This window comes from Entelurus aequoreus, linkage group LG15, assembly GCF_033978785.1.
Source record: "Entelurus aequoreus isolate RoL-2023_Sb linkage group LG15, RoL_Eaeq_v1.1, whole genome shotgun sequence".
In the NCBI taxonomy this organism is placed as follows: Eukaryota; Metazoa; Chordata; class Actinopteri; order Syngnathiformes; family Syngnathidae; genus Entelurus; species Entelurus aequoreus.
This window is the reverse complement of record NC_084745.1, coordinates 45064020-45090021: the sequence shown is the minus strand read 5'-3', so window position 1 is coordinate 45090021 and position 26002 is coordinate 45064020. Positions and strand designations below refer to the sequence as shown.

General features: G+C 36.4%; 2 protein-coding genes across 4 annotated transcripts; both read left to right on the top strand.

Annotated features, from left to right (window-relative positions):
• The first annotated feature begins 1655 nt into the window (after positions 1-1655).
• On the top strand, positions 1656-21271 carry zfand1 (zinc finger, AN1-type domain 1). 2 transcript variants are annotated; one of them, XR_009821206.1, is made up of 9 exons: positions 1656-1755; positions 5950-5992; positions 6073-6112; positions 8654-8781; positions 8851-8942; positions 13675-13793; positions 13867-14022; positions 20061-20220; positions 21183-21271. XR_009821206.1 is itself a non-coding variant. In XM_062021605.1 (8 exons), exons 1-8 carry the CDS (start codon positions 1701-1703, stop codon positions 20207-20209), a joined length of 810 nt encoding a protein of 269 aa, XP_061877589.1. In that variant the 5' UTR covers positions 1658-1700. The 2 variants fall into 2 exon arrangements, 1 of the variants encoding a protein (XP_061877589.1); XM_062021605.1 differs by lacking the exon at positions 21183-21271 and having other exon boundaries at positions 1658-1755; positions 20033-20209.
• maf1b (MAF1 homolog, negative regulator of RNA polymerase III b) lies at positions 20176-26001 on the top strand. 2 transcript variants are annotated; one of them, XM_062021607.1, is made up of 8 exons: positions 20176-20220; positions 21183-21274; positions 24643-24774; positions 24842-25004; positions 25084-25205; positions 25281-25400; positions 25470-25562; positions 25632-26001. In XM_062021607.1, exons 2-8 carry the CDS (start codon positions 21192-21194, stop codon positions 25654-25656), a joined length of 738 nt encoding a protein of 245 aa, XP_061877591.1. In that variant the 5' UTR covers positions 20176-20220; positions 21183-21191; the 3' UTR covers positions 25657-26001. The 2 variants fall into 2 exon arrangements, with proteins under 2 accessions (XP_061877591.1, XP_061877590.1); XM_062021606.1 differs by lacking the exon at positions 20176-20220 and adding an exon at positions 20445-20918.
• Position 26002: the final 1 nt, after the last annotated feature.

Here is a 26002-nt window from a genome sequence, read left to right as displayed (position 1 = left end):
ATCAATGTTTATTTATATAGCCCTAAATCACAAGTGTCTCAAAGGGCTGCACAAGCCACAACGACATCCTCGGTACAGAGCCCACATACGGGCAAGGAAAAACTCACCCCAGTGGGACGTCGGTGAATGACTATGAGAAACCTTGGAGAGGACCGCATATGTAAATACATATACATAGGCCTATATTTATGGAAGCCTGTTCCCACCACTAAAAATACCCAATGGTAAATCATAATAATGAGAAAAAAGTAATAATTATGAGATTAACAAATCGATTTTATTTGATGATTATGTGTTCTCAATTTCGATTTTCTTATCTCATGATTATGACTTTTTAGTCTCATATTTATGAGACATAAAGTCATTATGAGATATTTTCGACTTTTTATCTCAATTATAACTTCTTATCTCATAATTTTGACTTTGATCTAATAATTATGATTTTTTTGTCCCATATTTTACACTTTTTTTTAATCTCATAATTGTAATTTGTATTTGTTTAATAACAATATTTTTTTCCAAAGGTACATGTTTTGTATTTAAAATGTAAATAACTATTCATAAATTAACGGACATCGATGATAATTGTTGGTTTTCAAAACAAACAAAAAAAACACTTCCGGGGTGAAATCTGATGTTCACGCTGATCACGTATTTTTTGAATATTTATTATATTTAACAATACAGAACATTTATAATCAAGAACAAATAACAATACTGTTGTAAGAACAGGCAGAAGAAAGTACAAATATGGAAATATATATACATAGGCCTATAACAAGAAATATTTATGAAAGCCTGTTTCCACCACTAAAAAATACACTAATGGTAAATCATAATAATAAAAAAAAAGTCATAATCATGAAATTAAAAAGTCGAGTTTCTTTGATATTTATGTGTTTTTATCTCATAATTTCGATTTTCTTATCTCATGATTTTTTTTATTCTCATATTTATGACACACTAAGTCAAAAAGATGAAATTAAGTCATTATTATGGCATATTTTCGACTTTTTATCTCAATTATAACTTATTATCTCAAGCGGTAGAAATGGATGGATGGATCTCATAATTTGGACTTTGATCTAATAATTATTTTTTTTGCCCCGTATTTTACACTTTTTTTTAATCTCATAATTGTAACTTGTATTTGTTTGAAAACAATATTTTATTTTTCCAAAGGTACATATTTTGTGTTGAAAAATGTAAATTTGACTTTACATACAAACTTTACATACAAAAAAACAAACCCCATCATTCAGAATAGCAACAATATCGATGAACAAAAAAATCTATAATTTGTCAAAATGTGTGCATAAAAATATTTTCATTAGACTTTCCAGACGATAATCCAAACTATTAACACAAAACTACTATGAAGAAAGGAGAGACGGAAAATGGTTTTGTGTCACATTTTTTGTTGAAAGCTCTGGGGAAAAACAGTTGAGTTCATTTGGGAATCGTGTATGCACCACTGTCAGAAACTGGAAGCAAATACACTTTAATTAAAACTTTTCTTAGCTGGGAACAACAGGAAACGGCAAAAGCGGTTTTGAAGTATTTGGAAAAAAACACCCCAACTGGATTCCACACCAAAATATGAGGTGCTGAAGAACTCCCGTTAAGAACCTGTAGGGGGCAGCACGCGCCTAACATGAGTCTAGTCTGCCGGAAATTGACAGTAGAAGAAGAAAAAGCAAATGGCGGAACTGGACGTTGGCGAGCATTGTCAGCATGAGTCTTGTCACCAGAAAGGTACGTCGAGTCTTAGTTTAAAACATTATTAAGACTGAAAGTCTACGTTTTTATTTGTTTGAAACGCCTTTGTAACACTGTTAGCATGTATCTACTGTGATCCAGGGCGGCCTACTTGGGAGAAAACCTTCATGGAGTGCGGCACAAACGTATAAATATGAGACTTTAGTCGGCGTTACAGCCACACACCCTCTATAAAGTTAATTATATTCATATTTAATGGCCATCTTATTGAAACCTTCCTAAATATGCGTTGTCTCCCATAAAATATTGGGTCCTGTCAGCATACTTGCCAACCTTGAGACCTCCGAATTCGGGAGATGGAGGTGTGGGGGTGTATATTGTAGCGTCCAGGAAGAGTTAGTGCTGCAAGGGGTTCTGGGTATTTGTTCTGTTGTGTTTATGTTGTGTTACGGTGCGGATGTTCTCCCCAAATGTGTTTGTTATTCTTGTTTGGTGTGGGTTCACAGTGTGGCGCATATTTGTAACAGTGTTAAAGTTGTTTATACGGTACACCCTCAGTGTGACCTGTATGGCTGTTGACCAAGTATGCATTGCATTCACTTATGTGTGTGTAACAGCAGCATATATTATGTGGCTGGGCCGGCACGCTGTTTGTATGGAAGAAAAGGGGACGTGATGACCATACTTGCCAACCCTCCCGATTTTCCCGGGAGACTCCCGAATTTCGAATGTGATATAAAAAAACATTTTTTTAGCACCCTTAATTATCATATACCATATGATAGTTTGTAAAAAAAAAACAATAAATACTTAAATATTTGCTTGTCACCTTGACTTTCAATTTCAAAGCAAGTTATCCATCAATTTTTATGTACACAAATCAAATAACCAAATGCATAGGCAATAATATAATGAGGCGATTGTACTTTTATATTCTTACATTCACTGTTACAAGCGGCCCTCTGAGGGCAGCCATGACTGCCATGTGGCCCTCCATGAAAACAAGTTCCACACCCCTGCACTAGTCTGTAAGCCTTACAGTAAAACAAAGACAACTATAGGACAAAACATGTACATGGTTATCTTGTTCCGGTGCCTTCAGAATAAGTTCTTCAAAAATCAAACTGACATTCAGAGGTTCATTTTCTCGTTTCCGGCAATGACAACACACCCCAACCTTTTTTCATAGGCCGGGATGTTATTGTTTTAAATATGCCAGAAGTTATGGATAACAAAAACATGATCGTCGATATCGGTGTCTTTGTTATTAGTCTTTTGAGGAAAATTTATTTAGTTTGTCATATTTTCGTCATCTAAATTAATTTAGTTTTGGTCCAGTTTTTGGCGTCGAAATTACTGAACATTTTAGTTTACTAAAATTACAGTACATTTTGTTGATTCGAGAACAAAGTATAGCGGACAAGGTATCTTTGAAGTTGTTTTGAAATCACTTTTGATCATTATTATTGCAGAGTATCTCAAAAACTAAATTCACAACAAGACCTGCACTCCATGAATATTTCAATAAATACATTTCAAACTAAACCTTATTGTGTTATTGTTATAGCTGACATTTGGCTTTTTTTTTCTTCTTCCAAATGTTGAATATTACATGAGTAAAACCAAACTAGTTTTATTCATATTTTATCCGCTTGACGATAACTTAGACGAACATTTTTAGTCAACCAAATCAACACTTGTCGATATTTTAGCTTGGGAATTACTTTCATTGGAACCATCTGCAATAAGGGCCCTTATTTCATTTGCGCCACCAATTCCTGCTTTTTTTTAAAAGCTTGTAGTTTTAGTCCTGGCACACCATTTACACACGTTTCCAGAGGACTTACAATAACTAATAATGTTCCTGTGCGTAGAACGGAGAAAGAAAGGCTGACGATCCAATGTAAACCAGTAAAACTAGCGTACTAGTACAACCTAGCATACTAGTACAATGTTCAAACAATATACACACACCTGGGCTGTTTTTGAATTTGTTTAACCATTTCTTCAGTAGAGGCCCAAGATGGTCAGTTACAGCCTTACTGTAATTACTTTTCTGGCTGTTGATGTCTTCTCTGTACTGTTTGAGAATCAGTAATGTGCGTTTGTCACAAAGCTACACACGCCTACACATCAGACATTGAGCTGATTGGTGAAATTCCCTCCCAAAAATTCAGTTTACCTGTCATCCACAATCCCAATGTGAGACAAGAACACACATCTTTCTCTTTACTGTGCACTAGCAAAACTGCTAGTATGAGGCAGTCGTTGATTGCGACTTGCCCTAAAATAAAGGAGTTTGAGCTGCTTCTGCTGCTGCTGCTGTATTGCCTTTGAGTTAATAAAAGTTAATTCAAGGTCACACATCATGCATCTCACCTGTACAGTGAAAAGGTGTGGCACCAAGCCGAGAAGTTTCAAACTTTGAAAATCGATACACTAACAACTTGATACGATCAACCGATGGAATGCAGCATAAAACCTGAAAACATGGATAGGAAGCATTTTATATCTGACAAGTGAGTGTTATTCTGAATTTAGCAGCTCAAGGAAAGCATAAGTGCTGAAAGATACACCCATCCCATCAATAAGCATCCCAGTGAGGTCAGACATTTCATGTCACTGTTTTTTGTTTTTATTTGAAAAGCGCTCTGTTTGCTGTTGTTGTTAACGACTGTAGCGCTCGGTACTGTAAACATTACATGTTATCATTAACGTGCCTGATCCTACACTACATACATACGGCATGTTTTGGAGGTATTGGGTGGTTTTTAGAGGGCTTCATTGGTGTTTAGGTGGATCCCTAATTGTTAGCCGCCTCTTGCAAGCGTTTTTTCACTATTTAGAATGTACAGGAAAAGGAAAGACGTGTCCTTGTTTCACATAAGGATTGTGACTGTATGGCAACATTTTAAATGAAAATTGCAGTTTTCCTTCAAACTCAAAAGACCAGTTGTAGCAAACTATTGAATGACATACACAAATAGGTGTATAACCTACTCAGTGGCCTAGTGGTTAGAGTGTCCGCCCTGAGATCAGTAGGTTGTGAGTTCAAACCCCGGCCGAGTCACACCAAAGACTATAAAAATGGGACCCATTACCTCCCTGCTTGGCACTCAGCATCAAGGGTTGGAATTGGGGGTTAAATCACCAAAAATGATTCCCGGGCGCGGCCACCGCTGCTGCTCACTGCTCCCCTCACCTCCCAGGGGGTGATCAAGGGTGATGGGTCAAATGCAGAGAATAATTTCGCCACACCTAGTGTGTGTGTGACAATCATTGGTACTTTAACTTTACTTTAAGTCATCTGAAATAAAGTAATTTTTAGTATTTTTGTTGTATTTTTTATTTTTTTCCTCGGCCTCAGTCTGGACCCCCTCTCCAGGGGCCCAGGCTTACACCGAATGTTTTTTTTCCCTCATTCCCCCCCCTCTTTAGCGTTTACCTGTTTCTCGCCTTTTTTGTAAGGGTCGCCAGAAGTTGGCAGACCTGTCAGCGATCCTCTTCTGTCTCCCTGTAATATTTGTCTGCTCTTGGGGATTAATGAAGTACTTCTGATGTGATTCTGATTATCAGGAGTTGAAATAATAATATGATGCTCACCTGTAGTCTGTGTCGCTGTAATGACAGTTTTAGTTAGTTGATGTCTCCATGGCGTCCTTTCTATCCTCGCTAACTGTCACGTTCAACTATCTTACTGATAATGGTTGGGTATTGTTAATGTTTTGTTATTGTGATTACCGGTAATAAGAAATTAGGAAAGATGATTTTAAGTTAATTTCAAGGATAACTAGTAAATAATTATGGTGGCAATGTCACTGTATTTTATTTTGAAGGTTTGTGTACAAACTTTGTGACCTCCTGCTTGTTCTGTACATGTGATCTGGACAGGAAGTTCTTAATTGAGCCATCATTTCTGAAGTAGTTGTAGTAAAAATATGTCTGAAACACAAAATTGAGCAAAAGACTAAAATAGTCAGGAGTATAGCAATATTAATTGGAAATTTAGGAGAACACTGGAAGAAAACAAGCGCGAGGCATAACTCGTAATGTGAGAGACAGAAAAGAAAGGGAAACATCATGTATCAAATTCTTCTGTGATAAATATTTATTTTTACCAGACTGAGAAGTTTTACCTAAAGACTTGTGCTTGTCTGAAATGTTACTAGGTTTGTAATGTGTTACTTTTCAATTGACTGCTTTTAACAAGTGTTTATTTCATCCATTTAGACTTTCTGCCATTTGTTTGCGATTCCTGCAGTGGAGTTTACTGGTAATATTTCAAATGTGTTTCTGGTCATCCCTTCTTCGCCATTCTGATAATATTGTAATAATCAAACCCTCTTTTTACAGCCTTCAACACAGAAGCAGAGAAGCCCATTCATGTTCAGAGGTACACTTTTTAACAGCATACACTGTTTACTGTTTTGCGGCAGTCAAATTTTCTAAAACAGGTGTGGGCAAACCTTTTGGCTCAGGGGCCACATTGGGTTTTGAAATTTGACAGACGGGCCGGGCGAGCACATGATGCAACTCAAAGCATATCATATCTGTTGGAACTAAGAGTAGGCATCGAAACATACTAATGGTTTTAAAGTGTTAACACTTACATTCTCTTTTAGTGGGAGCAGTGTTATTGATCACCCTTTTTTTGCCAGTGCGTCGAAGTCTAGTATCAAGTTTGTTGTGGCAATTCTCAAAACAGACCTTTGCTAAATTCAGTTTTAATATGTGGCCCTCGGGCCGCAGTTTGCCCACCCCTGTTCTGAAAGGTCAGGCAAATGTTATGAATACAAAAGTCATTATTCCTATACGAAACTGGGAAAGCATTCGGAGCGCGCAGTAGTAAATATAGTGCATCGGGAAAGTATTCAGTGCTTCACTTTTTCTACATTTTATGTTACAGCCTAGTGTTGTCCCGATACCAATATTTTTGTACCGGTACCAAAATGTATTTCGATACTTTTCTAAATAAAGAGGACCACAAAAAATGGCATTATTGGCTTTATTTTAACAAAAAAATCTTACGGTACATTAAACATATGTTTCTTATTGCAAGTTTGTCCTTAAATAAAATAGTGAACATACAAGAAAACTTGTCTTTTAGTAGTAAGTAAACTAACAAAGGCTCCTAATTTAGCTGCTGACATATGCAGTAACATATTGTGTCATTTTCCATTCTATTATTTTGTGGAAATTATTAAGGACATGTGGTAGAAAATGGATTATTAATCTACTTGTTCATTTACTGTTAATATCTTCTTACTTTCTCTTTACATGTTCTATCTACACTTCTGTTCAAATGTAATAATCACTTATTCTTCTGTTGTTGGATACTTTACATTACTTTTGGATGATACCACAAATTTAGGTATCAATCAGTAGATGGGGTTCAACTGTGGAACAGCTTGGATGATTCCTTTAAATGTTCCAGTTCCATTCACACATTTAAAAAACACTTTAAGACCAATGTCTTCAAAAAATATATCACTCTTGAATCAACACAGTAGTTAATACTATGATCAATGTTAATTAAAATACTAAATGTGGGATATAAATAATAATGGAAGTATAATTGTTTGTATATAGTATATAATTGGTACAAAGGTTCAATATGTGTACACGGATATTTCACATGCCTTTACTGTGTATATAATTTAACTGTGTTTATGGTGTGTATAAAGTGTATTTATAATATGTTGTACAAAGGACATTTAATAATTTTCGGAAGTTCATCTTGTACAAACGACATTTCATAATTTTCGGAAGTTCATCTTGTACTTGACATTGTTTATAGGGTTAGGGGCAATAAGTGTTCAACTTCAGCCTAAACCCTTTCGGTCTGCAACATTTTCATTTTCAATCTATGAATGTTCAACTGTTTGCTTATTTTGTTGACGATTGACCGAAGAATAATAAACTATAAAAATAATCCGATACCAAATAGTTACAGGATCATACATTGGTCATAATTTAAATCCTCATGTGTCCAGGGACATATTTCCTGAGTTTATAAACATCATATAAATAAAAAAAAAACGAAAAAAGATTTTGTGATGTTAAAAAATATCGATGTAATCCTAGTAGTATCGACTAGATATGCTCCTGTACTTGGTATCATTACAGTGGATGTCAGGTGTAGATCCACCCATGGCGTTTGTTTAGATTGTTACGCCGGTGAGCTACGGTGTGTAGTGAAGCATGTTTAGATATTCCTCGTCCTGCAGCGATGATACTTGTAAGAAACTTACTTTATTTGTCGCTATGGAGGCGAGGATTAGTGATTTAGAAGTAGCTAAAACACTGCAGACTGCGGATGGACTTTAGCCGCTAGCTAGCTAGCCATGTCTTAAAGCACCTCTTCCTGAGGGCGTTTCAGTGTTATAACTTCACCTTTATCGTTAGTTTTTAAGCCAAAATGTGCCCGTTCCCCCTTGTAAGTACTCCGTGATTGTGCGCTGCCGAACATGCGTGACAGCATGACGTGACGACGATGCGCCGTCATGCTGTACTTTTTAGAGGCGGTATAGTACCGAATAGGATTCATTAGTATCGCTGTACTATAAGTACCGGCATACCGTACAACCCTATTACAGCCTTATTCCAAAATGGAATGAATTCATTTTTGTCCTCAAAATTCTACAGACAATACCCCATCATGACTTAGCACACCTGTCTTTGGACAGTTTCACCCATTCCTCTTTGCAGCACCTCTCAAGCTCCAGTAGGTTGGATGGGAAGCGTTGGTTTTCACACAGGATGTCTCTGTACATTGCTTGGCAGAACAATACAGGATAAACAAGTTCAACTTTTAGCATTTTTTTTTTTAGCTAAAAAGAGATTCGTAAAAAAATTGGACATAAAAACAAGAGTTACCACCGTATTGGATAGTGTGAATATGTAAATGATGAAAATAGCAATGTTGATGTTTCAGGAGCCTGTGAAAAGAGAAGCGTCTACTGGAAGCGTCGTCATAAACCATCCCTGCTCTTTTGAAGAGTGTAAAGAGAAACAACTACTTCCTGTCATCTGCCCGCAGTGTGAAAAACACTTCTGCCTGGCGTAGGTTTGCACCTTGTCCACAGTTACAGCATGTTTAGTCTGTCTGAATCAGTTGTCTGTGCCCTGCAGCCACCGTCATCAAGATGATCACAAGTGTGAGAAGTTGGAGATCCAAAAGCCTCGAATGGCAGCCACCAAAGAGCTTGTGCAAAGGATTGTGGGTAAGACACTGATGTGATTGCATTTGGAATACAGGTAGTCGTTGGTTTATGGACTTTCAGCGTGACCTACGCGCTCCCATGAATTAACAAACAGCATTAATTTGAACAAGTAGGCCTGGGCTGATAACACATTTTTCTTGACGATATTAGGGATGTCGCAATATTAAAATTTCTTATCACGGTTACTGTGACCAAAATGATCACTGTTATCATTATCGCAGTATTTTTAAATGTGCTGAAAATTTTAAAATGTATTTATACTAAAATCTTTTAACCAAGAATTATTTGAATAAATAAAAAAATACACATTCAAAATGATTTCCTTTTTGAAGTAACATTATTGTAGATCAGGGGTCACCAACGCGGTGCCCGCGGGCACCAGGTAGCCCGTAAGAACCAGATGAGTCGCCCGCTGGCCTGTTCTAAAAATAGCTCAAATAGCAGCACTTACCAGTGAGCTGCCTCTATTTTTTTAAATTTTATTTATTTACTAGCAAGCTGGTCTCGCTTTGCTCGACATTTTTAATTCTAAGAGAGACAAAACTCAAATAGAATTTGAAAATCCAAGAAAATATTTTAAAGACTTGGTCTTCACTTGTTTAAATAAATTCATACATTTTTTTTACTTTGCTTCTCATAACTTTCAGAAAGACAATTTTAGAGAAAAAATACAACCTTAAAATGATTTTCGGATTTTTAAACACATATACCTTTTTACCTTTTAAATTCCTTCCTCTTCTTTCCTGACAATTTAAATCAATGTTCAAGTAAATTTATTTTTTTTATTGTAAAGAATAATAAATACATTTTAATTTAATTCTTCATTTTAGCTTCTGTTTTTTCGACGAAGAATATTTGTGAAATATTTCTTCAAACTTATTATGATTAAAATTCAAAAAAATTATTCTGGCAAATCTAGAAAATCTGTAGAATCAAATTTAAATCTTATTTCAAAGTCTTTTGAATTTCTTTTAAAAATGTTGTTCTGGAAAATCTAGAAGAAATAATGATTTGTCTTTGTTAGAAATATAGCTTGGTCCAATTTGTTATATATTCTAACAAAGTGCAGATTGGATTTTAACCTATTTAAAACATGTCATCAAAATTCTAAAATTAATCTTAATCAGGAAAAATTACTAATGATGTTCCAGAAATGCTTTTTTAAAATTTTTTCAAAATGATTCAAATTAGCTAGTTTTTCTCTTCTTTTTTTCGGTTGAATTTTTGAATTTTAAAGAGTCGAAATTGAAGATAAACTATGTTTCAAAATTTAATTGTCATTTTTTTCGTGTTTTCTCCTCTTTTAAACCATTCAATTAAGTGTAAATATCATTAATTATTAATAATAACATAGAGTTAAAGGTAAATTGAGCAAATTGGCTATTTCTGGCAATTTATTTAAGTGTGTATCAAACTGGTAGCCCTTCGCATTAATCAGTACCCAAGAAGTAGCTCTTGGTTTCAAAAAGGTTGGTGACCCCTGTTGTAGATTAAAACAGTTTCATGGACCTCAAGTAGAAATTTTATGTGCGTATGAAAGCAACAAAAGCATTATAAACAAAGTAATATGGCAGAAGAAAATAATAACATATATAACTAAAACAAATGGGAAAATTGTGCAAGAAAGCACTTTATGGCCATAAGAGATAAAAAAAATAAAAACCAAAGTAAGAATTTTGAAAGATGGCACCTGATGGCCATAAGACGTAACTGCACTTTTTGTCCATACAGATAAAAATAGTGTTCATGTATGAGATCTAGTCTTATTCATAAAGCTGCCAATTATGGCCAAAATAATAATTTGGATTATTTTTTTATCAATTTTGAAATCATGATTACTGATTGTTAGGTAAAACAGAGTTGGTGTGAGGTGTGAACGTAATACCATCATGTAATTTGTAATGTCTAATAAAAAGGCTATAGATAAACGTTATCCATATACCTAAAGACAAGTATTTGTTTTTTTGTTCATAATAACATCAACATATCAGCTTTTTCTCATTACATGATGCCTTTATCTCTATTTTTAAATTTTGATAAAGGGAAGTATTTTTTAAAAGTTATGTATATTTATCTGTACTTGTACATTCTGTATCGGGACAGATCCATTAAGAGTTTGAGCAGAAATAAGTCGTATAGGAATTAACTACACACAATAAAACATTAACAAAATGCTATGTCACAGCTTTGTTCTTCTATAACAACACCTCTAAGGGGTTCAGTGCAACAGGAGTGACGTGACACCTCTCACATCGAATATACAATCTTCACACCCTGTGTTCAGTTTGATGAGATGTCAAAACATTATAGCTTGTATTTATGTTATTTGAACACTGATACATTTTTTTCTTTTAGATAACATTAAAAAAAACAAAATGTTGTCATTTAAAATCCTAATTTAGATCTCACATCTTTGTATAACTGAGATGAGGTGGCGACTTGTCCAGGGTGTACCCTGCCTTCCGCCCGATTGTAGCTGAGATAGGCTCCAGCGCCCCCCGCGACCCCGAAGGGAATAAGCGGTAGAAAATGGATGGATGGATGATACAATTTGAAGTCAAATTAAGAACAAGTGTATACAAACTAAAGACTTTATAAACAAGTTGTGGCAACATGTTAAAGAGGTTCATTTAGCCTACTAATGTGTATTTATAAATAGTTGATTTATATAGGCTAGTAAGGTAAAGTTTTGTACCTGACAAGTTTCGGCTATCTGAGGAAGGCTGCAGAAGCAAGATAGCCGAAACTTGTCAGGTACAAAACTTTACCTTACTAGCCTATATAAATCAACTATTTATAAAAAGTTGTGGCAACGTTTACGACACATCGCCTGCTGCATGTTTGCTCATGTCATTAACTCTCAGTCACAGCTGTTGGACGCTGTATTGAGAAAATAAAAGCAACATCAAATAGTTTTCTCCTTCGCTGTATACTTTCAGTGTGGGACAGATGCGTCTGTCTCCATCTAAAAACAGCAGTGCGCTCTTAAACGCACGCCGAGACTCCACGGAAATGAAGCGGGGGAAAATGAAGCAAAGTCTGTGTCATTTTCAAGCCAAACGACGCCAGTGCGCAGGTGCCAGCGCTCTAGTGACTTTGTGTCCAGGAAGGAAGCAGTGCTGCCTAAATGCATTAATAAATGACTTTTTTTCTGTATATAAAAATTTAAACGGTGTTACTAATTGTTGGGAATTTTACCGCGGTTTATCATTATACCATTTACTGTTACATCCTTAGATGATATATTTACCAACAAATTATTGCCGATAAACATTATTATTGCCATGATTTTTATGACACCAAATTAACCATTAATTGAATGATAATACATAATACCGTATTTTTCGGACAATAAGTCAGTTTTTTTCATAGTTTGGCCGGGGGTGCGACTTATACTCAGGAGCGACTTATGTGTGAAATTATTAACACATTACCGTAAAATATCAAATAATATTATTTAGCTCATTCACGTAAGAAACTAGACGTATAAGATTTCATGGGATTTAGCGATTAGGAGTGACAGATTGTTTGGTAAACGTATAGCATGTTCTATATGTTATAGTTATTTGAATGACTCTTACCATAATATGTTACGTTAACATACCAGGCACGTTCTCAGTTGGTTATTTATGCCTCATATAACGTACACTTATTCAGCCTGTTGTTCACTATTCTTTATTTATTTTAAATTGCCTTTCAAATGTCTATTCTTGGTGTTGGCTTTTATCAAATAAATTTCCCCAAAAAATGCGACTTATACTCCAGTGCGACTTATGTTTTTTTCCTTCTTTATTATGCATTTTCGTCCGGTGCGACTTATACTCCGGAGCGACTTATACTCCGAAAAATACAGTAATAATGTATGTATATATTATTTCAAATGCAATAAACTTGAATTTCTTGTTTAATTGAATGTTGTAATTGAAATTAAAATGCTTACATCTCCAAGTTAAATAAAACAAACAAATAATATCAATACAAAATACTTTGTTAGCAAAATTTTGAACTTGAATAAACATTACAACTAAAAGCAATAACATATTTTAAGGAGGGGATGTGGCTCAAATAGACACAATCATAACGATAAATAAAATAGCTAAATAAAGTGTTGACAAAGTTGGTTGTACATTATTTGTACATTACTTCACTGACAAACAAGTTTGGACCGTATTAACCAAAAGTGCAGAGTAACAATATAAACACTCAATAATATGTTTGGCAGATTCCGACATAACATGACAGTACTTTTAAAAATGCTAGTGGTTTAACAGAACACCTTTGACAAAAGTCTATATTTATAATCAGAGGAAGGTTACATTTTAAATAAAAATGTTTACATTTAATTTATTTTTCTCCTGGCCCTGATTTTAGGTCATAAAAAATATCAATAATTATCGATATCGACCAAAATTAAACACTTTTATCGTGATACAGTTTTCAACAATAATGCCCAACCTAGAAAGTAATACAATTATGTTAGATTCCTGCTGATTTCGTATCAGCTCAATATTGTATGAGAAATGAATACATTTTATTGGGATACCCCTGAAAAGCTGTTTGGGAGGATTAGCGCACACCAATAATGACCAAGGTGTTAATTTAGATATAAGATGCATGTGTTAAGACACAGTCCAGAAACAGAACTGGTTCATTACCTAAGGGTACTGCTGGTGTTCATGTTCTTCTGTCCACAGTATTTAACAGGTTGATGTTTTATATGTGTAAAACTCAGAGTCAAAGGATGGATCCAAAAGCAAAGGACGTAAAGGAGCAAAGAACAGTGCCACGGCTGCCAAGGTAGCGTTGATGAAACTGAAGCTGCACGCTGTAGGAGACAAGGGGTTGCCGCAGGTATCTTACAGAATATGGTTGATGATTTTGTTCATAGTTCTGGCCTGGTAATCACCATCTGCCATCTTTGTAGACAGAAAGAACCTATTTTCAAGTGTATCTACCTAAAGAGTCTGAAGTCAGCAGTCAGCCTATGTTCTTCTGCTCCAAATGGAGCGTTGGGAAGGTGGTGGATTACGCGGCCTCGCTCGCTTCCCTAAAGAACAACAACAACGTCCTCGCAGCTAAGGTAAAAACAGAACATAATCACTAATGTTTGTACCCAACATTCTCTCATTAAGTGCATCTCAGCAGTGGTACTTTTGTCTAGTTTCTCCGTCAACAATGTTTTTTCCTTGGCAAAAAACAAAATGATAATGAATTAAAACAAAGGGACATTTGATGAAATATCCCAGTGATTCTCACTGTCCCCGAGGCGTGCAGCATTAGTGCTGGTCTTGTAAGTCGGAGTTCTCTCAGGAAAGTTTGAAATGTATGTTCACTTTATTTTGCACAAAATAATTAATTAGTTAACAATTTTTCTCATTTGTATACATAAAAACATGCATCAAATTAAATTAAATTTGGATTAAAATAGTGTAAAAATTGTTTCACATATATATAAAAAAAATTGCAATGGGGGTCTCCACATTAAATTCTGCTTCGGGCCCCAATTTAGTATGAACACATTTTTACGTTTGCTGCTATGGAGAACACGACACTATGTAAACCTTAAAGATGCCTAATCTTTTTGTACTCAATAAGAGATAATCGACTAAATTTAATATACATTTTGTTTAGTAAAATGTGGTGAAATTTAGTCGACTAAAACTAAACCCATTTAGATTTGTAAACATACTTTTATGTCATACCTAAACTTGTATAAACACATTGCTGTCTGGACAACTAAGCTATGGACAAGCTAGCACAGAGTGAAGATCTATAGACTAACATCTGAAGTATCAACAATGGGAAGTGAACTTGGGGGGACGTCACATAAACTGGACGTACAAACCACATTTTTCCTTTATCATTTAGAAAAACTTAAAATTATTTATAAATTAAAACATCCATCCATCCATTTTCTACCGCTTGTCCCTTTCGGGGTCGCGGGGGGTGCTGGAGCCTATCTCAGCTGCATTCGGGCGGAAGGCGGGGTACACCCTGGACAAGTTGCCACCTCATCACAGGGCCAACACAGATAGACAGACAACATTCACACTCAAACTAAGATGAAAATATTGAAACACTCAAATTACAATAATACGGCTATTAGAAGCCTCATAAATATTCATGTTTCTTCTGCTACAGAAAGTACAGGTGAAACTAAAAAAAAAAAAAAAAATCCTGCAAAGGTTTGTTTATTTCAGCAATAAGATTTACAAGGTGAAACTAGTGAAACTAATAGGCTCATAAATGCAATTCAAGATATTTCAAGACTTTTTTATATATATTTTTGATGATTGTGGCATACAGCTCACAAAAACCTTGAATTTAAAATTTCAGAAAATATAGGGTTTTCAAAATCTGTAAACCATGTTCATCAAAATGATAACAAATAAAAGTTTGACATATTTGACTTTGTATGTAATATCACATACTGTATGTTTCCCATTTGAAGTTGAATTGCTGAAATGGAGTTTTACCCCATATTCTAATTTAAATGTCTATTTATTTAGAGTTAAACAAATATGATAACCATGTACCCTTGTACGAATAAAACTAAAATACATTTGACTTTATAAAAAAAGACAAAAATTGGCCAGTATGTTGGATAATAGTTGGCTCAAATGAGTTAGCCGTTAGCCTAGCCCAGATCCGTCCATACTGCGTCCTCTATTATTTTATATCTATTTAAGGGGCCAGATATTAAGTTTACTGAAAGAACCGTGTGCGTGTGTTTTATAAAGGTATAAGCAATGAAGGAAACGGAAACAAGACGTCTAAAAACCTGTAAACACATCAATGGAGCGATGTTTCTAGTATTATTAACCAATACTCTCAAAGTCACTATAGGACAGCGGTGTCAAACTCATTTTAGCTCAGGGGCCACATGGAGGAACATCTGTCTATTAAAATCATGGCTTTAAAACAAAAAAAATAAAGACAACTTCAGATTTTCTTTGTCTTACTTTGGCCAAAAAAAGAACAAACACCTTCTGAAAATATTACAATAAGAAAAAAATATCGGCAGCGGTAAAATTTAGATGCATGAAGGAAAGAAGAAAATGAATAAATGTTTATAACTGAATACATTTAGTTATGCATAAAAATGTTTTATTTTGTATTATTTTTTTAAATGAATTAAGTAACGTTTATGACAACCTTTTTCCAAAACACAATATAGAATGTGAGATATAACAAAAGAATGCATTTGTTTTCAAAATGGTTACAAAAAAGTGGGACCCCATTTTTATGACTTGATGGGGTCCCTGGGCTAGTATTGGTGCATGCAAAACAGCAGCAGGCGACTGTGGCTACTAATCAAATATCATTAGCCATAGATAATTCCTTGACTTTGGATATACAAATGTATCTGTGACGGTCCACATTTTTCCATAGTGTACCGGCACAAATAAAATAATGTATGAGAAACACTGCCAAAAGCATGTCCAAAAATACAAATACCGTTTTTAAAAAAAATAGCAGTGCGTAGTTCAATTAGTGAGGTCATTGATTATGTGGGAAAAAAAGGTGTTAAACAAGTGGCCATTATTTAAGGATTAAGGCAACTGACGCTGCATATGCTGGCTGTGCATTTGTCCTTGGAAAAACAGAGTAAAATGGGTCGTTGAAGACACTGTTCAGAAGAAGAGCGTTCTTTGATTAAGAATTTAATAAAAGAGGGGAAAACCTATAAAGAAGTGCAGAAAATGATAGGCTGTTCAGCAAAAATTGTATCAAACGCTTAAAAATGGCAGCCAAAACCAAAAAGGCGAGGAAGAAGAAGAAAAACGACTATTGGAATGGATGGGAGAATAACCAAAATGGCAAAGGCTCAGCCAATGATCAGCTCCAGGAGGATCAAAGAATATCTAAGATGGCCTGTGAGTACTGTAACAATCAGACCACGTCTACGTGAAGCCAAGCTACCAGCAAGAAGCCCCTGCAAAGTCCCATTGTTAAAAAAAAAGACGTGTGCTGAAGCGGTTACAATTTGCCAAAGAACACATTGACTGGCCTACAAAGAAATGGCGTAATATTTGGGGACTGATGAGAGTAACATTATTATTTTTGGGTCTAAGGGCCACAGACAGTTTGTCAGACGTCCTGTAAACACTGAATTCAAGCCCCAGTACACAGTGAAGACGGTGAAGCATGGTGGTGCAAGCATCATGATATGGGGATGTTTCTCGTACTATAGTGTTGGTCCTATTCATCGTGTACCAGGGATCATGGATCAGTTTGAGTACATCAGAATACTGGAAGAAGTCATATTGCCATATGCTGAAGAGGAAATGCCCTTGAAATGAGTGTTTCAACAAGACAATGACCCCAAACACACCAGGAAGCGAGCAAAATCATGGTTCCAGACAAACAGAATTGAAGTAATGGAGAGGCCAGCACAATCCCCGAACCTTAATCCCATTGAAAACTCATAAAAAATGCTGTTCATGAGGCAAAACCAAAAAATGCAGAGGAATTGTAGAACGTAGTACAAGTTGACCGGTGCCAGAAGTTGGTGGACTCCATGTGCCACAGATGTGAAGCAGTTATCAGAAACCGTGGTTATGCAACTAAATTATAGTTAATAATTCTAAGGAAAGTTGAATCTGCAAGCCTTTCTTAGTTTATACAGTACATTTGAGTTTTGTAAGGAAATATGTCAACACTGCTATTTTTTTGTTTTATATTTCTTGACTTTCTGTAAAATATTGTCAGATTAAATTACTTTCTTCCAATTTTCTGGCTTTGAAATAGAATATGCAGTGTCCCCAATGCATTTGTGTTCATTAAAATACAATTTATTTGAATAATTTTGAGGTTTACTCACCTTTTTAAGCACACTGCTATTATTATGAACATAACTGTATAAGTCGCACTGGAGTACAAGTCGCATTTTTTGGGGAAATTTATTTGATAAAACCCAACACCAAGAATCGACATATGAAAGGCAATTTAAAATAAATAAAGAATAGTGAACAACAGGCTGAATAAGTGTACGTTATATGAGGCATAAATAAGCAACTGAGAACGTGCCTGGTATGTTAACGTAACATATTATGGTAAGAGTCATTCAAATAACTATAACATATAGAACATGCTATACGTTTACCAAACAATTTGTCACTCCTAATCGCTAAATCCCATGAAATCTTATACGTCTAGTCTCTTAAGTGAATGAGCTAAATAATATTATTTGATATTTTACGGTAATGTGTTAATAATTTCACACGTAAGTCGCTCTTGAGTATAAGTCGCACCCCCGGCCAAACTATGAAAAAAAACTGCGACTTATAGTCCGAAAAATACGGTAATCAAATATAATCCCGGGGCCATAGATAATTCCTTGACTTTGACACCACTGCTATAGGATATACAAATGTATCTGTGGCGGTCCACATTTTTCCATAGTGTACCTGCACAAATAAAAGAATGTATGAGAAACACTGCCAAAAGCATGTCCACAAATGACAAATACCAAACCTCTTTCAGCATGCATGCAAATCTAATAAAGAAAACTGCAGTTAACTTACAATACAGCTAGGGCTGCAACAACTAATCGATTAAAATCGATTATAAAAATAGTTGGCGATTAATTTAGTCATCGATTCGTTGGATCTATGCTATGTGCATGTGCACAGGCTACTTTTTTTTAATTTTATTTTTTAATAAACCTTTATTTATAAACCGCAACATTTACAAACAGCTGAGAAACAATAATCAAAATAATAGGGGTGTAACGGTACGTGTATTTGTTTCGAACCGTTTCGGTATGGGGGTTTCGGTTCGGTGCGGAGGTGTACCGAACGAGTTTCCACATGGACATATTAAGTAGCGTACTGCATGTTGTGTAAACAATACTCAAAATGCCGGACATTTGGGGCGTTTAAGAAACTCCGCCCTGACAGCTCCGCAAAAGAGGACATGTCCGGTGAAAAGAGGACGTGTGGTCCTGACCAAAAAAAATTGTGCGCGCAGCAGCATTGGTGAGGGAGGGGCAGAGGCAGAGAGAGCGAGAGAGTTGTGATAAACGCGCATGCGTCGTCAGGCTCTGCTTTTTATCCATAGATTTATCAGATTTAATTTTTTATGATCTATAGCAGGGGTGTCAAAAGTGTGCATTTTTGTAACATTTTTCTTGTTTTATTTGGCAAGTTGAAAGAACATGGCGCCAGTATGCTGTTTTTTTCTTCAATAAAATACCGGAAAGGATAGAAATGTAGTTTGTCTCTTTTATCCGATTATTAATCGAAGTAATAATCGACAGATTAATCCATTATCAAATTAATCGTTAGTTGCAGCCTTAAATACAGCCATATATCATACTTGCCAACCCTCCCGTTTTTAGCGGGAGAATCCTGATATTCAGCGCCTCTCCCGACAACCTCCCGGCAGAGATTTTCTCCCGACAACCTCCCGGCAGAGATTTTCTCCCGACAAACTCCCGGTATTCAGCCGGAGCTGGAGGCCACGCCCCCTCCAGCTCAATGCGGACCTGAGTGGGGACAGCCGTTTTCACGTCCACTTTCCCAGCAGCTTGCCTGCCCAATGACGTCATAACATCGACAGCTTTTAGAGAGTAGAGTGCACAACAAGGAGAGAGAGTTCTTGGTTTATTATGTGGGTTTATTGTTAGGCAGTTTCATTAACGTCCTCCCAGCGCGGTAACAACACGCAACAACAGCAGTCACGTTTAGTCTACCGTAAAGCAGTTCGTCTGCCGTAAACAGCAATGTTGTGACACTCTTAAACAGGACAATACTGCCACCTACTGGATAGCCTGCAGAACACTGAAATTCAAGTATGTCTTTTATTTATATGTATAATAAAATAAAATAAAAATATATATATAGCTAGAATTAACTGAAAGTCAAGTATTTCATACATATATATATATATATGTATATATATATATATATATATATTATATATATATATACATATATATATATGAAATACTTGATTTGGTGAATTCTAGCTGTAAATATACTCTCCTCTTAACCACGCCCCCCCCCCCACCTCCCGATATTGGAGGTCTCAAGGTTGGCAAGTATGCCATATATTTATGTCTTTTTGTGCTCTTTGCTACTATTCAGAAGCTGCGTCTCTGCCATGCCGTCACAGGTAAGGCTCTGCGCCAGGATGACAGCCTGCACTCCCTGCTGACCAGCCCACAAGACCCCCTGCACAATGGGGGCAACGTGATCCTGGAGTACCTGGACAATGACAGCTCTGGCCTGGAGGACGTTTGTCAATACATTACCGCTGGCTGAACTCCTAAAATGTAAACTATACAGAAAATAACGGTTAATGTACGCTTCATTGTTAATTTTTTTTATTATGTATTAAAATGTGAAAATATTAGGTAACAGATACTCGATTTAAATTGTATTTTTTTTCTGAAGACATTTGACACTGCCAAAGCAGGAAGGACAATTTCGGCCAATCAGAAGAGCTCAAATGTGATTGACATATGCGCCGACCAATCACGATGTGGCCTTGTAGTCGCTAGGAGGGCTCTACGCCATCGTATTTGGTAGAGACAGGGCTAGATCGGACATTACAAGATCGTGTTATTGAGCAACAGCCATTTCCGCGTTATAAACATTGAACTCGCTCGCGTTCGCCTTCCCGCAGGTCGAGTCGCTTGTTCACACGGCGACTTGATCCCAACATTACAGGCTTTTAGTCCACTTAGGTCGAAAGGGATGCCGCCAAAGACACAGTCCGACGGGCGCGAGCACTCACTGGATGTCATCTCGTCGCATTTAATCGGCAAGAGTAGTTTTAGTATAAAGTTAAGCAGCCTCCGAGCAGCGCAGCATCCTCCGACAGCGACGCTCCACTAAAGCGCGGCAAGAAAACACGGCTAGCGGTTAGCATTAGCCCGGACGTCTACGGAGCGACCGAAACAAGCTGATAGGCCTCCAGAGCGACACTTTTGTGGGAGTGCGTCTGCTTCTGTGCTGGTGAAGTTCATTTGTAAGTCTATTTTTGGGCCAAATGTGACCCTTTTTAGTCTTTACTTTCCTCCAGGAACACCTTTTGTCTGTGCGCAGGGTGGGGGAGGGGCTCTGAGATTGCGTGTCATGTCCCAGGCGCCCACCAGGGGGCGGTGTGGCTGTGGTTACTGCACTTTGTAGTAAACATGACATTTGTGTTCACTTTGTTAATCCTGCATGCTACTTTCACTTGTTATTTCAACTCTACACGTACAAACAAACTAATACATGTTTTGGTTTCCAGAGAACTGCAATGAAGCTGCTGGAAAACTCCAGTTTTGAAGCCCTCAGCTCGCGTCTGTGTGCAGAAACAGGAGAGTCTCGCATTATTGGCAGGTAACATTGTCAGGATTATCATTATTAATGCAAGTTTTATAGGAGCAACACTGGTGTTAATAACCATGCAAGTTACGGGGCCAGTAGAGCGTCAATGTGGCCGCAGGAGATAATCTTGAACTTTTCTTTGGATCACGTGAGACGTCAGCTTTGTATTACCGTATTTTTCGGACTATAAGTTGCAGTTTTTTTTCATAGTTTGGTGCGACTTATACTCAGGAGCGACTTATGTGTGAAATTATTAACACATTACCGTAAAATATCCAATAATATTATTTAGCTCATTCACGTAAGAGACTAGACGTATAAGATTTCATGGGATTTAGCGATTAGGAGTGACAGATTGTTTGGTAAACGTATAGCATGTTCTATATGTTATAGTTATTTGAATGACTCTTACCATAATATGTTACGTTAACATACCAGGCACGTTCTCAGTTGGTTATTTATGCCTCATATAACGTACACTTATTCAGCCTGTTGTTCACTATTCTTTATTTATTTTAAATTGCCTTTCAAATGTCTATTCTTGGTGTTGGGTTTTATCAAATAAATGTCCCCAAAAAATGCGATTTATACTCCAGTGCGACTTATATATGTTTTTTTCCTTATTTATTATGCATTTTCGGCCGGTGCGACTTATACTCCGAAAAATACGGTACTAGTATTATTGGAACAACTCGGGTGTTAATAACCATGCGAGTTATGGGGCCAGTAGAGCATCAATGTGGCTGCAAGAGATAATCTTGAGCTTTTCTTTGGATCACGTGAGACGTCAGCTCTGTATTACTTAGAACAGGGTTTCCACCAGGGACTGGTTTAATGTATGCATTATTTGTACGGAGCGGCTTTCTACGTGTGGGAGATATAAACAGCAAAAAAATTACCCTTTGGCTGCAATCTGGCACATTAACATTTTATATGTCCATTAATGTGCATTGTCCCATGTACTACAGTTGTTGGTGTGTTTAGTGGGAAAGTTAAGTCTGAGAAAATGCAGTAGTTTATAGATTAATAATTGTTTCGGACAGCGGCCTCACGGACCAGTACCGGTCCCAGGACCAGTGTTTGGGGACCCACGACTTAAAATACACACGCACTATTTAAGTGTCTTAAGCTAGGGTTTAACTGTTAAATGGATTAGTCCGCTGTCAATGTCCTCATCTTTAAATTCTCACTATAAATTGTGTCCAAGCCAAGCAGAAATCTACTTTCATTATTTTTATATGAATTGGTGTATTTCAACAGAAGTAAATTGAATTGTATTTCATTATCTGCGTACCGGTATTTGCAGATGAACACAAGTCATTTTAAGGATACTCAAAGAAACAGTAATTTGTAGTGCAAAATTAGCAGTAATTGATGCTATTACAATCCAAAACTAACTAATTAATCATAACCCAAACTTAGATCAATGATTAGTTAGTAGCCCAAAACCTGCAGTAAGTGTCACTAAAATGCAGATGTAACTCATTAATAGTACAAAAGTAACTGAAAACACTTAACAGTAATTATTAGTACAAAAATAAGTAATTGTGACTAAAACATTAGTAGTTAGAAGTACAAAACTAACATAAATTAATTGTCTCTAAATATTTAAGCAGTAATTAAATAGTCCAAAAATAATCCATTGTAACTAAAAACAGAAAGTAAATGAATTAATAGTACAAACCAAGTCGTTGTAGTTGTAACAAACTGTTAACTGTGATGAATTAATAATAATAAATGCTAACAATAATGGGTTACTATATATATAAAATGTTACCTGAAATTATTAAAAACACAGTATACCTTTAAAACGGCAGCAGTTTTACATTATTAAAATGCATTATATAATGAATTATTATCTGTAATAAACTAATAAATGTAATGAAGTAGTAATAAAGATTGTAACAGTATTAATAAAATGCTAACACTGATGAACTAATTAAAAGTCTAACAAAGAAATACTGTCTTAATATAACGCAGTAATTAATAAAAATGCCGACAGTAATTAATTACTCTATTAATAAATTGCTAATAGTAATGAAACGTACTGAATTAATAAAGTGGTAACCGTAATGACTCATTAATAAAAATTATATCAGTGATAAATTACTGTATTAATTAAAATGCTAACAATGATGAATCAATCAAACAGGATGTGAATTACTGTATTAATTAAAAAACGCTAACAGTAATGGGTTACTGTATTAATAAAATGGTAAAAGAAATCAATTATTAAAACACAGTATAAGTAAAAAATGCCAACAGTAATAAATTATTCAAATGCATTATATTACCGGTAATAAAACTGCTAAAATTAAATAAAAATTATAAAAAATTATTTAAAAATTGTAACAGTAATTACAGGATTAATAAAATGCTAACAGTGACAGGACATTAAAAGACTAACTTAATGAATCACTGTCTTGATATAACATAAGCATTAATAGAAATGCTAACAGTAATTAATTACTCTTAATAAAATGCTAATAGTTTATGAAATATTAATTAAACATACGGTAGTAATAAAATGCTAACCGTAATGAATTATTCATAAAAGCGCTAACAGTGAAAAATTACTCTATTAATAAAAATGCTAACAGTGATTCATTATTAACAGTGATTAATTATTACTTATACAAAGGACATGAATTACTTAATTAAAAAACGCTAACAGCAATGGGTTACTGTATTAATAAAATGCTAACAGAAATAAATGATTAAAACACAGTATGAATTGAAAATGCCAACAGTAATTAATTATTACTGGTAATAAAACTGCTAAAAGTAATTAAGTATTATGAAAAATTGTAACAGTAATTACAGTATAAATAAAATGCTAACAGTGACAGGACAAAAGGCTAACTTAAAAAATTACTGTTTTAATATAACGCAAGCATGAATAAATATGCAGTAATGAATTACTCAATTAAAAAAATGCTTGTCGTAATGAAATATTAATAAAACGCACTATGATGAATTATTAATTACTGTGTTACTAAAAACACTACTAATAGATGAGTATAAACGTTTTTTTTAATTTTTTTTAGGAATTTATTACCCTTAGTTTTTCAAACTTGTCCATTGCTAAGCATTTTTATGAATGTTTCATTACTGTTAGGATTCATTCAACTTTGTGTGTGCTGTATGACAAAGTTTTGTTTGTGGGGGTTTTTGTGTGTCAAGGTTGTGGTCAGTGTTTGTTGACATTGATGTGTTGTAGACACCCTAAAAATACTTGTTCTTGCATAACCTTGGCTATAACGCCAGAATGTTCTGTCTGGATTGCAGTCTCCCCCAACCCCCCAAGCCTTACCTTGTTTACTTTTCACTTCAAAAAAAGTCTCTGCTTATTAATATTGTTATTATTGTTGTTGTGGCAGGATCGAGAGCTACTCGTGCAAGATGGCGGGCGATGACAAGCACATGTTCAAGCAGTTCTGCCAGGAGGGGGAGCCTCACATCCTGGAGGCGCTGTCCCCGCCTCAGTCCACCGGCACCACCAGCCCCTCACCGTGAGTGCAGTCCCTCGTAATCGGCGTGGCCCCGCCCCTTTGACGGACTAAAAGGTGTGTTGTGCAGGCTTGCCAAGAGCAGCGAGGACGGGGAGAACCCTCTGAGCGACAAGTGCTGCAGGAAGACGCTCTTCTACCTTATCACCACACTCAACGAGTCCTTCAGGCCCGACTACGACTTCAGCGCGGCACGTGCCCACGAGTTCAGCCGGGAGCCCAGCCTCAACTGGGTGAGGGGCGCGGCGGCCATCTCTTTCAAGCGCCGACAAGCACAAAAAGTGTGACGCCTATCATGTGTTCTCCCTCTAGGTGGCCAACGCCGTCGACAGCAGCTTGTTTTCCGCCGTGGGCGAGGACTTTAACTCTGTGGGCCCCGAATTGTGGAGCGCCATGGACCAGGAGATCAACCTGCAGGCTTGTGACATCTACAGGTGGGATAGAATGATGTACAATGAACAGCGTCCTCTGGTGGTTGAATTCATGAGTCACACGTCATTGTCTCTCAGCTACAATCCTGACCTGGACTCAGACCCTTTCGGAGAGGAAGGGAGTCTCTGGTCCTTCAACTACTTCTTCTACAACAAGAAGCTGAAGAGGATCGTCTTCCTCACGTGTCGCTCGGTCAGGTGAGCACGGCGCTGCTTACCCATCGGAGAAAAAGTACGTCACGTGACACAAGTGTTGCTGCCTTGCAGCGTCCTGAGTGCCTGCGGTCGAGACTGTCTGGACAACGAGCTGGACATGGAGCTGGAGGATGAAGATGGGATGGATGCTTTAACGGACAACAGGTGAGTTGCCCCCCCCCCCCCCCCCCCGTGATATCCTGAGGTCACCTGACTTATGGCTTCCTCTGGCAGGTGTCCCAGAGCTCTCTGCGTGTGAGTACCACCGCTTTTTCCTCTCTCTCGCCATTCAGCATCTTCCTTTTTGTTTGGAAGCCACCAAAAGACTAATGCATGTTTTCTAGCTGGCTTTATTTGATATTGAAAACAATGCAGTGACGAGCAGGAGGCTCAGTTTTCCAACAAAGACATTCAAGCTGGTTTGTGCTGTTTAACACTGAAATGTGTAAAAAAATAAGAAGCTCCTTTTGTCACTAAAAAGCTAACTTTTACCTTCCAAACCTGCCCTCAACATTGCCAGTTGTTAGATTGTTTTCCTTTCTTGAAAAGTGAATGTATAGTTGAACTTTAGACAAGTGTCGGTGTGAATAAAAAGTCCAGAAAAG

What these genes read in the sequence shown, in the direction of transcription:
- zfand1 (XM_062021605.1), top strand. Translation starts at nt 1,701, where the DNA reads ATGGCGGAACTGGACGTTGGCGAGCATTGTCAGCATGAGTCTTGTCAC. An exon ending in TGAGTCTTGTCACCAGAAAG is followed by an intron (nt 1,756 to 5,949) that starts GTACGTCGAGTC and finishes TCATCCATTTAG; the next exon opens with ACTTTCTGCCATTTGTTTGC. An exon ending in GCTTGTGCAAAGGATTGTGG is followed by an intron (nt 8,943 to 13,674) that starts GTAAGACACTGA and finishes TGTAAAACTCAG; the next exon opens with AGTCAAAGGATGGATCCAAA.
- maf1b (XM_062021607.1), top strand. Translation starts at nt 21,192, where the DNA reads ATGAAGCTGCTGGAAAACTCCAGTTTTGAAGCCCTCAGCTCGCGTCTG. An exon ending in GGGAGCCCAGCCTCAACTGG is followed by an intron (nt 25,005 to 25,083) that starts GTGAGGGGCGCG and finishes TTCTCCCTCTAG; the next exon opens with GTGGCCAACGCCGTCGACAG. An exon ending in CTCACGTGTCGCTCGGTCAG is followed by an intron (nt 25,401 to 25,469) that starts GTGAGCACGGCG and finishes GCTGCCTTGCAG; the next exon opens with CGTCCTGAGTGCCTGCGGTC.